Source organism: Anthonomus grandis, chromosome 8, assembly GCF_022605725.1.
Source record: "Anthonomus grandis grandis chromosome 8, icAntGran1.3, whole genome shotgun sequence".
Lineage (NCBI taxonomy): Eukaryota > Metazoa > Arthropoda > Insecta > Coleoptera > Curculionidae > Anthonomus > Anthonomus grandis.
The window spans coordinates 6968458-6980738 of NC_065553.1; the positions used below are offsets into that span (position 1 = coordinate 6968458).

At 31.4% G+C, this 12281-nt stretch overlaps 1 protein-coding gene across 1 annotated transcript; it reads right to left on the reverse strand.

Moving 5' to 3' along the window:
• Positions 1-4426: 4426 nt before the first annotated feature.
• LOC126739979 (sialin-like) lies at positions 4427-10126 on the reverse strand. Its single transcript, XM_050445823.1, has 7 exons — positions 9611-10126; positions 9364-9541; positions 5905-6313; positions 5591-5851; positions 5063-5339; positions 4707-4830; positions 4427-4644 (listed from the first exon to the last, which is right to left on the reverse strand). Exons 1-7 carry the CDS (start codon positions 9667-9669, stop codon positions 4444-4446), a joined length of 1509 nt encoding a protein of 502 aa, XP_050301780.1. The 5' UTR covers positions 9670-10126; the 3' UTR covers positions 4427-4443.
• Between the last annotated feature and the right edge of the window lie 2155 nt (positions 10127-12281).

Consider the following 12281-nt stretch of genomic DNA (forward strand, 5'->3'; position numbering starts at 1 on the left):
GTGACTGCAAATGAAAAGGAGTGTATAAAAAGGCTTTCTCCTGATGAGAAAAATTAACTATTTTCATTATTTAATAACCTTGCAGATCAAGAAAAACATGATTCATATCTATCTAGCTTTTAATCTTTTTTTTATCTAACGATTTGCCAAACTGTATATAGCATGCTAGATGTCTCGTGTTTGCTGATGATTTTAAATTATTTATGCACATAACATCTCTTATTGATTGTCTTGAGCTGCAAATTGATTTGAACTTGGTGGCCCAGTGGTTCAGAGAAAATAAAATGTCATTAAACATAGATAAATGTCAAATTCTAACCTTCACAAGAAAAATGCAATTTATAAATTTTGATTACAAAATTGATAATTTATCGTTAACTAGGAAAAGTAAATTTAGGGATCTTGGAGTCTGTTTTCAAACAAATCTCAAATTTAAGCAACACTATGAAACTATTGTAAACAAAGCATATAAGCTTCTTGGTTTTGTAATAAGAAATACAAAACATTTTAAAGAAATAAAATCAATAATAATTCTGTACAACTCACTGGTCAGACCGATCTTGGAGTATGCCTCAGTTATCTGGGCACCTAAAGCAATGGTGCATATTAATATGATTGAAAGGGTCCAAAAAAGATTTTAAGATACCTGTACTTAAGAACACATAATGAAAATCTTTATATGATCTCCTATAATAGTATGCTAATTGAATTTAAAATGGTACGATTGAGTGTTAGGCGTAATATGAATGATGTCTTATTTATTTACTACATAACTAACAACTTAAAATATAAGAACTGTTCTTTAATTAATCATCTATCATTTGCTGTTCCTAAAATCAATTTGAGAAAAAGAAATAACAATCTTTTTCAGTGTTCACCCTCAAGTTGTTCGCCATTTAATATAATGATGCAAGAATGTAATAATTATATACAAAAATATGATATAGATCTCTTTAATATTAGTATTCGCCAAATTAAGACTGATTTTGTATCCTTATCTGATTAATCATTTACTTGTTAATCTGTTCTTTTTGTTTTTTAATTGTAAGTAGGTGTATTTTATTAAATGCTATTAGTTTTAGTGTAGGTTTAGTTTCATCATTATTATTGGTTTTCCTTTTTCTTTCTGCAATCCAGTAAGCACTCCCACATATAATTACATTTCAAATGTGTTTGTAAGAGTATAAATAAATAAATAAATAAATAACGGTTAGCCAGATTAAAAGACGTCGTAAAAATAATTTAAACATTAATCCACAAAGAAATTATACCCTACAAGTATAAGGTAAGCCACTGAGGGTTTTGCATCTTGTTTTATTATTGATATTTTATTCTTATTTTAGCTTAGAAAGGGAGCATTCGAGTTACCAGTCTGTAAGCAAGCTTTATGTTTAATCCATGGAATCGGCAAAAAGCGCTTGGAACGCATAGCAAGTCATTTAACAGCCAACGTAACTCCTGTTCAAGATAAAATAGGTAAGCACGGTGATAGACCAAATATGATTCCGGAATTTTTAAGAAAGCAAGTTCGTGAGCATATTGGGAGCTTTCCTAACCAAATATTGCATTATTCTCGAGCAAAAAGCAGCAAGCAGTATTTGTCTCCTGATTTAAATCTTACAATCATGTACGATCTATACCTGAAAAAATGTGAGCCAGAAAATTACAAACTAAAACAAGACAAACTACCGTTTAAACCTAAAATATGTTATGATTTTTATGGTCGTTATTTTCGGGAAAATTTTAATATCAGTTTTGGCCGTCCAAGGAAAGATACGTGATATGTTCGAAAACAAGATTCAGGGAGCTGAATCAGAAGACGAGAAGAAAATTTTCGAAACCCAAAAAAAACTACATGTTCTAAAGTCTGAGTGGTTCTACAAGGAACTGAAAGAAAAATCAAAAGAGGCAGAAGAAAATGATCATGTTGAACTTCTGTCTTTTGACTTCAGCAAAATATGCCACTTCCCAAAGTACCATCTGGAGATGCTTTTTATTTGCGTCAGCTATGGGTTCAAAATTTTTGTTTTCATTCGGCGAAAAAAAATCGGGACATTTCTTTATGTATGATGAAACTATTTGTAAAAAAGGAGCCAACGATGTTTTAAGCTTTTTACAATATTATATTGAGAACATACTCAGCGCAAACGTAAAAATTCTGTACTTATTTAGTGATAACTATGCGCTTAAAATAAAAACCATACCCTGGTTAGGTTTTTAGTAACTTTGTGTTATACAGGAAGATTTGATACAATCGTGCATCGTTTTCCTGAGCCAGGGCATAGTTTCTTACCATGCGATAGGTTTTTCGGCATAATAGAGAAGAGAAAACGTTGTGTAGATAGAGCTTTTTTACCGCAAGACTATATGCAAATTGTTAAGTCATGTTCACGAAAATTTCATGTTATTGAACTTAAACAATCTATAGTTTTTAACTACACTGATCATTTAAAAAGTTGTTTTCATCCATCTCCAAAATCTGAAACAAAAGAAAAGTTTGCAATTTCCTCCTATAGGGTATTCAAATACTTCAAAAACATGGGTGAAGTTGCTTGTAGCACGTCAGCTAGCGCCGATGCTCCTGTAATAAATTTTGCAGTGTTAAAAAATAATGTAAATCCTACATTAACTAATATGGAAAATGCTTACTTAGATAAGTTGGCTTTGAACGATTTGAAATATAAAAATGTAATGGTGCTGGCCAATGAATATGTAGGAAAAAATTATATAAACTTTTATTTGTCTCTTAAATCAGATAAGTGTTCAAATAATCAAGATTGGGTGGTTAGCGAATCCGATAATTCAGATGTTGAATAAGATTTTTTATCCTAGGATTTTTGTTGTAAATTTGAACGTATTTTTACAAAGCAATATTTCTATATCTAGAAGTACTGAAATGTGTGTTACTTTTACATTACCATATTTTTAGTTTTTATTTTTTAGCAGCTTCGCTCTTTTATAAAAGGTTATGTTTTTATCTAAAGTAAAGTATTAGAAAACTAAAAATGAAGTTTCATTTAAAACAATAATATTTTTTACCTATCCCTTTCTTGCACCTTCTTTAAAAAATATATTTAAAAAAGATTAACATATCCCGTTTATGCACCACAAATCTTTTTTCGCAAATTTCTACCTTATTTCTGAAAATAATTTTACATAGTATAGATCAAAACAATCAGTTTCAACTCTCAACTCTTTTTTAAATAACATTAAAATCAACCTAAAAAAATAAAAAAGTTTTTTGCCCCTTCTGTAAAATCTAATAAATGTTACTTATCCCCTTTTTGCGTCAGAGTCTTCAATTCAAGCACCCCCAAACAGTAGATCACATTTTTTTACAAGAAAACCTTCTTGATTGTATTGTTAGCACTTATTGATGCATATTACAAGTTCGTAGCTGTTGATGTTGGTGTGTATGGCAAAAGTAGCAATAGAGGCATTTTCACAAGACCTTCTTCTGGGAAAAGCATTACAAAATAACAGCTTATTTGTACCACACCATGCACCATTATCAGATACAGCTATCGAGGCTCCTTATGTTGCTGTAGGTAATGAGGCATTCCCTCTAAAATTCTATCTGATGTGTGTAATTAGCGCGTCATCATAGACAGATTCAAACTAATATAACTATAAACAATGTTGCAGCATCATTTTATTTGCGTTAGTTGACGCTAATTACGCCTTTACATATATCGATGTAGAAACTAATGTAGAGTAAGTGATGCTCAGGTATTTTAGAAATCATTGATGTCTCAGGCTGAGGAATTAAATTTATTTAAGATTCCGCCTGACGGCATTTTCTTAGGTGATGATTTTTTCCTATTGCAGACAAAACTTTTTAAACCATATATTCAAGAAGTGCCTCTCTCTCATTGCAGTAACGTATTTTTAATAATAGGCTTTCTCGATCCCGGAGATTTTCGGAAAATGTGTTTGGTATTATGGTAAAAAACATTTCGAATATACGAAAAACCAATTGCGTGAAAGTGGAAACAGCAGTATCGACTGTTAAAGCAACATCTGCCCTGCACAACTGGAAGACCTCTAGCATTAGATATTTTTTTCAGAGGGTGTGTTGATACTGAAAATTTGGGAAAATGGACCATTCTCCCAGGTGAATGGTGCAGATTTAAGTCTGATGTAATAGTTTCCCTGGAACTAGCCGAGATGCAACACGAAAACATGATTTTTATGCTCAAAAATTCGACACCTTTCAAAAAAGAATAAAATACAAGTTTGTGTCTCTTAATTCATTATTTAATTTATACATTTTATTACTTTAAACTGTTTATTATTTATATTTGTTTTATTCTGTCCACTAGAAATATTGTACAACACAAATTATTTCAACTAGGAGGAATAATCACGATGCTCTAATATTTGCTATGAAGAATAAAGGGTTTTATTGAACAATTGCTACTACTCATAGTTTTTAACTCTTTATTAAAACTTTTCTTCCCCTTGGAGCACATTGCGAGTAGTAAAATGTTTTGTGTGTTCATTTTTTGCTTTTTTGATCGAAGGTTCGTTCTTTTCTAAGGCCCAAGATTGTAAGTTTCCAGAGGCAAAAGTACCATAAAAAACCGCTCCAAATAAATAAATTCCAGCTGCTATATAAAACACGGTTTGCCATTGCTGAACCGTCTAAAAATTATAGCGCAAGACTAAAATATTTTACCTCATGTTTTTATTTAAAAGTAACTTACTGCAGGAGATTTCACAATATATCCAGTTATTGTGGGACTAATGATTCCTGGAATGGTTGCAAAAGTATTACCTATACCCATGAGAATGCCAGCGTACTGTGGAGCTAAATCCAAATGGTTTATGCTAGAATTATTTTGATTTATTAAAAACGAATTCATATACACGCCCTGCCAACTCAAAACTTAGGGCAGAAATCAATGAATTAACTTGAAGTATTTAATCTAAGTCACATGCTATAAAGAGAAATTTGTAAAGCGTTTTCGTTCTCTCTTTGACTTAAGATTTGCCTTCGATTTTAGGTTGCACCCAAGTAAGAGACTGGCCAGCCGTGCATAGATATATTCATTATATTTACCTAAATCCTGGCCAAGCAAATGCCCCAAGCCCAACAGCCATCGTTATGCAAAAAACAGACCCAATTCTATCATTCCAAAGGGCGGCAGTGAGCATAAAACATGTTTGGGATAAAAATCCAAAGCAGTTAAATGCTTTTCTGACCTGTGTAGTATTTAATATTCCTTTAACGAGAAACCAATCAGCCCATAATCCACATAGTTGCATCAATACTGCCATTACTAAATAAGGCAAGGCTGAGAGAAATCCGGATTTTGTCAAATCATATTTATACACATCTAAAAATTAATAAAATTATTTTTAAGGATATGGTAAATTATGATTCAAAGAAAAAAAATCTTTTCACAACCAACTTTACTCAACCTCATAACAAACAAAACCTCATCCTAGTTGGCTGAAATCGTCTAAAACGTTTAGTATTATACACTTTGATTTAACATTATACCAGGCTAAAGTTTTAAGGGTTCTTCCATGCCACACACTGTTATTAGCTAATATATATTTGATGTAATTTATCAATATACATCACCTTTTAAATACTTTGGTAATTGGGTAAGCATTGTATAAAATCCCCAATTTTCACATGAATGTGAAACAACTATGGCCCATACTGGTATTGAGGTAAAAATTTTCCTCCACGGAACTGTGGTATTGAAGTTTTGGCTCATTGCAACCTTCTTAATAGACTCTCGAATGTAAACTAATTCTTCATTAGAGATTCTAGAGTCTTCCTCTGGAGTACCCGCTATTAAAAGGGTCCAGGCTAAGAACCACAACAAACCTGAGGCTCCTAAAATGAGAAATATTTATAAAATTTAATTTAAAAACCTTTCTAAATCTTACCACAAATGTAAAACACGCTCTGCCAACCCAAGTTATCTGCTAAGTAGGCACAGGCAGGCATAGCAACTACCGTTCCTACAAAACAGCCGGAAAAGGTGGTAAGAGCCAGTCTAGCCCTTTCTAATGGTGGTGCCCATTTTGACCAAATATTGTGAAATGACGGATACGTTATACCTTCAAATAGCCCTTCAATTACTCTAACAGCTATAAGAAAATATACATGTATGCCAGTGAGCCAAGGTGTAATAACAGTAAGAGCAGCAGTAACAGCCACCCCAAAACCGAACAACTTTTTGCCACCTATTTTAGGGGCTAGAAGTCCTCCAGCGAATTGAGTTGCTAGATAACCATAGAAGAAAGAACTCAGGATATGTCCTTGGAGTTCGTTGTTCCAGTCAAATTCTGGACCCTAAAAAGTTTCGTGTGCTAATAATTTATCATTTGTTAAAATAATTAAAAATTTATATAAATATTGATTCTATCCTTGTCATAATAATGACGCACCGACAAGTTTTATACCAAGATATTAATATAGATATATAATTATGTGTTCAACTACAACAATTTTTCGTAGCAAAAGCTGTAATTTAAAAAAAAAAATTAAGTCACACAGGTAAAACACTTGATGAACGAAAATAGTTAACTGATTTATTTTACACGTATACACTACAAACAATTACCTACGTATGACTACTAGAAATATATATGTACATTGTATTTATCTGTTACTACTCATGTCGATTTTAAAAGTCGCGCCAATATTCTGTCTGAACTCCTGGCGGCGAGGGCTCCTTATATACTTCTTAGACCATGGTTCCGAAAGATTCGCTTATTAAGTTGTAAAGTTTTTTTTTTGGGTTGATTAGCTTTGAACATTGCGCATACAACCACTATAACTAATTTCATATTATAGATAGCATAATTATTATAATAAATACATTCTAGTTTAATAACCCAGTGAAATAAATCAAAACTGAAACCTTGTTTAAAAATTCTCATGGGAAAATTTACGTGAAAAACAGAAAAAAAGGATAGGATTATACACTTCACGGTCTAGTGGATTAACTAATAATGGAAATTGATGGTAATCAAAAAAATAAATTAGATATGCATTAAAATGGGAAAAAATAAAACAATTGTCTAAATAGACGTCTTGCATACAAAAGATTATGGGTTTATAAAAACACAGATGCTTAACAAAATGTATGCATCTGGTTTCAATGGTATTTTTATAAGCCCTGAATAATACCAATTAACCCGTTTTTTCAAATTTCGTACTGCATTATTGATTTGGTCAATATTGACCATAATTGATTCACCCTCTACCATTACATTCGCAGGTGTGTTTACAGATATTCTTCTCTGTTTTAACTCAACAGCTTTTGATAGTGATCTATTCATTCCAGGATTCTGAGCACTTTTTTCTGCCTATATAGGTGTTAATTTCATTACACTTGTTCTGGTAAGTATTGGTCTCTTTTATTCTGCTGGCAGCTCAACCATTTTCGATATATTTTTTTTCTTCTGATACACCATTTCTTTAATCTCATCGTTTCATCACAGTTTCTTACTACGCTCTGCAGTATTTAGTTCGACTGCGCAAAATTATAAAACGAGCAATTCGGTTAACATTTTTCTAAGTTTGAAAAGTGTATATTAATACAAATCTAATAGAAAAAAATAAATATAATATAATATTTAGCCTTAAAACCTCAAAAATGCCTAATGCCTTAAATCTTCACATGTAAACTAAGAACGTAATTGAGAGTCAATCATTTATAGAATAGATTAGGTTTATGTTCAAATGAGAGCCCACTTAGAAGATTTAAGTCATCATTTAAAGGAACAGAGACAGCGTTAAATTAAACTTTTTAATAAAACTATCTGATGATCGAATAGGCAAACGTTTGTTTATTTAAAAAACATCAGATGTCGTAAAACAACAATCGGAAAATGGCAGCTACTGAAGCGTGGGCGTATTTTATATTTAGATATGATTTTCATATTTATTTGACTTATAGGAAAGTAGAACAGATATTTGGGAGGCTGTCTTAAAATTGAATCGAAATCAAAACAATCTTTGGTTTATTCAGAATTTCGTAATTTTTGACAAAATCAGGTAAAAAATATCTAGTAATCACGCAACCCCATTAAATGGTTAGTAGTTTTTCTGGCCACCTAGTCATAGAAGCATTAAAAATGCCCTGTCAAAAAATGACAGTCAAAAGTGACTTACATAATATTTTCAAAGTTTTATTTCGAAATTTCACTGCACAATATGAGAGTTAAATATACCTATATACCTGTAAAAAATATTTATATGCTAATTATACCGGGTGGTGCATCGCCGAGCGGAACATAGGAAATCCCATGTAAATTTTAAAGGGGTCAATTATTGGCTTCCCTGTACATTTTACAGAAAAAATGTAAGATAACTTTTTGAAGAGACCAATCTGGCAAACCCCTTGTGTAAAGTCTCAAAAAATTTTAATAAGCGAATCTTGAATTATTCAATTAAATGTAATTGCAAAATTACCAAATTTTCGGTTCAGGTAAAACCAGACACCAGCCACCAGCAAACAATTTGTTATAAGGCTTTGTCAAATCTGACGTACAACCGAATACAAGAAATGTTTTTTTTATATTGGTGGGGAAATAAACTGAAAACATTTCAGATACTGCTCTAAAACCGTTTCCCGCATAATGCCACTTAATTATGGCTATTTTTTTCGTCGATTGAATAATTCATACTTGTTTTCAAATATCGACTGTCACTGATTTATTGACACTTTTCCTCACGTCAGTAACAATATTCATTTTACTGGTGCCCGTTTGGTTTTACCTGAACCGAAAATTTGCTAATTTTGCAATTACATTTAATTGAATAATTCAAGATTCGCTTATTAAAAGTTTTTGAAACTTTGCACAACGGTTTGCCAGATTAGTCTCTTCAAAAAGTTATCTTACATTTTTTCTATAAAATGTACAGGAAAGCCAATAATTGACCCCCTTAAAATTTACATGGGTTTTCCTATGCTCCGCTCGGCGACGCACCACCCGGTATGTGTGCATTTTAACATCTTCATAACCAGACAACAAACATTTATACTTTGTTTAAATTTCATATCAGTAAAATAGAAAGCTGAAATTATTATTGCTAACTTTCTGGGAAAAGAAAATTAAATATTGACTTTTAGCGAATTTCTGTAATCACAAAAAAATATATGTTAATATTTACAATAAATCTGAAACAGATTAATAAAGCCTATTTAATAGTTGAGTATAGAGGAAAATTAAATATGTTTAGAATATTCTGAATAATTAATAATATATAGGATGTTTAAAATAGCAATATTGATGGCTATTATTAGACCGGATAAGTATTTATTAACTTGTAAGTATATATATTATTAAAAAAAATTATGAATAATCCTTCTAGCAAATGTTGTCAAAACTTACCATGTTTACAAGGGTTCCATTTTCTAATGTGGTATATCTGTCTTGAGTCATGGCAACTATGGCTATACTAAGATTTACCCTTAAAATATACACGTTAAAGAACCCACAGAATCCCATGATTGCCACTAAATATCTTCGTTTTTTCCAAATTTTCCATGATGGATGTGTTGCTTCTGGTCTAAAAATTAAATAATAATAAAGTTTAGTAAATATTTGAAATCAATTTGACTAAACAATAAATACTCACCTGATTTCACAAGTATTTTCTTTTATTTCTCCATTTATATTTTCGCTAATTGCAACCATTTTATATACCGAACAAAAATATAAATAGTGCGAGCTGAACCTTTTGTATAATTAGTTGAAGCAAATTATTTTAACATAGCACATCTCATTGTTTTATATTGATTAAATTCTTATTATACTTTTAATCCATCGAGGATTTTTGTTTTCTTACTGGCAATTATGCGACTGTATACTGGACGTAAAAACCTAAATGACAACTTAACAATAACTTATCTATTTGGACAATCAGTTACGTTCAAAATGTCTAAACCACATTTTCGTTTACCCAATGATACCGACTGCAAATTCGAGGACAACGCGCACCGGTAATAAAATGATTTGAAATAATGATGGTATTATTAAATAAAGTATTATTTGCTATGATTTGTGATGCCCCCACTAAAACAATATTATAAAAAGCACTTAGGTGATCAACATTTATCAACTTCTATATAGAGATTGATGTTTTGAGAAGATTTTTAAGAAGAGCACATTTATATATGTGCATAGATACTATCTTTTAACTTTTCATACATCATTTTATAAATCTGAGTATATGATGAGTATTACGATATTTGCTTCATAAAAATCGTAAGAAGTAAATATTTGAAGTGAATTATAATATATTTATACGATTGTAAATTAATTAGCTTTTAATGATAGCTGTTTATTTACAAAGGCTTATGCTTAAACTCCAATTAAGTTTATAAGAAGTTTTTTTTGCATTATAATAGGATAAAATCATAACAATAAAATAATATCATATTATTCTCTATAATGTGTTTTTCCAAATTATTTATCGAATAATAATATCCTACCTTATCAAAAATTATTCTATAAATGACGGCTATATTATGTATAAAGCTTGGTACTTTTTCTTATACCAGGAACTTAACAATATTCTCTGAAAATTGAATTTGGATTAAATAAATATATGTCAAAGAGTTCGCGAGATTAATTTTTTTTTAACAAAAAGCTTATCATGAAGAGCTAACTGAGACCGCTTGACCCAAAATTTGTCCGGTAAGGTCTTAGTCTAGCCCATCCTTCCTTGATCGTGTTTGCATTTACTTAATTATAAGCATTCATCGAAATACAGTCGCATTATTGATAAAAATGTCCCGAACCTCGATTCAATTTCTTAACACCTTTTCAGCTTCTAGTAGGCTGACATATATTAGATTTTTAGTTTGTGTGACTTCGATATATGACCTTAATACATATAAAATGATCAAGAAGGTACTGTGGGAAAACAGGGATGTTCTTGATCTTTATTGCTTAATCAAAATTCGTCGCTATGTCAAAGTCTTGCAATGATTCTCAGTACTAGAACACAGCATGGCAGGCAGTTTTCAATACCTTAACTGACATATAACTAGACCGACTCTGCAACATAAAGAGATCGTTGTTTAATTTCTTGCACAGAAGTGCTTTCCAGGACAGTGGTAAATCCACAAAGATAGTAGGGATTAAAGTATAATCAATGCTTGGCAAATCATTTACATACTTAAAAAATAAAGGAGCCTGGTACCGATGCCTATTGGAGGCCAATATTTAACACTCTGGGTGCGCAGAACATCTCTGAACCGTCACCCTATAAGATTAGAGCCATAGTAGAGCTTATGTAGTATTATAGTAGAACTTATGTAATTAAGTATGTTGATAAGTAAATTTGAAGAAACTGGATCTGTGCCTAATACTCATAGACAAGTTAGAAATGAAGCCGGAAAAATATAAATTTTGGGCCACTTGATAACACTTAAAGCACTCATGAAGAGGCTATTTTTTCAGAATTTACAGGCGCAATAGTACAGAGAATTTTGAAAGACAATACATTTCACCCGTAAAAGATAAAACTTATCCATGAGCTTCATGAAGACGATTTTATGATTTTAATAGAAGGTTGGAATTCTGCGAACTAATGTCTTAACGTATTATTAGCAACGCAAATCTGTTATTAAATATTTATTTCTCGAATGAGTGTATGCTCTATTTACATGATGCTGTAAATACACATAACTCTCGATATTGGAGTGATTCGAGTCCACAATTGTTTCGTGATAAACTCGCAATGTCCTGAACAAACAAATGTGTGAGTCGGCATTTTCGGAAGTTATATATTGTAATACCTTTCTTAATATCCTGGAAGGTTGACCGGTAAAAGGTACTTGGACAAATTAGAAAATACAAATTACCGAAAATAATAGAAAATTACGTTAATTGTAATGAAAAATACATTGACATTATGTGGTTCCAGACCGACAGTTTTTGGACACGCATTTCCCAAATCATTGGATAGGCAGACCAGGCCCCATTGAGTGGCCGCCGAGATCTCCAGACCTAAATCCTTTAGATTACTTTCTTTAGAGGCATATGAAAAGTAACATTTTTAGTAGGTAGGAAGCCCAGATTCCATACAAGACATGCTTAAAAACATGACGAATAGATTCGAACAAAATCTATATTATTGCATGGAGGTAAATGGACACCACTTCCAGCACTTATTACCACATTGACCTACCCTTTAATGGTAAATTAATTTTTACTTTAACTTTAAGTACGTGTAAACTCTAAGTTATGTTTCGATTTTTTAATATTCGGAGGGTTGTTTAATTTTAAAGTAAAGTCTTGTT

What these genes read in the sequence shown, in the direction of transcription:
- LOC126739979 (XM_050445823.1), bottom strand. Translation starts at nt 9,669, where the DNA reads ATGGTTGCAATTAGCGAAAATATAAATGGAGAAATAAAAGAAAATACT. An exon ending in ATGGAACCCTTGTAAACATG is followed by an intron (nt 6,314 to 9,363) that starts GTAAGTTTTGAC and finishes GAAACTTTTTAG; the next exon opens with GGTCCAGAATTTGACTGGAA. An exon ending in ATTACCAAAGTATTTAAAAG is followed by an intron (nt 5,340 to 5,590) that starts GTGATGTATATT and finishes ATTAATTTTTAG; the next exon opens with ATGTGTATAAATATGATTTG.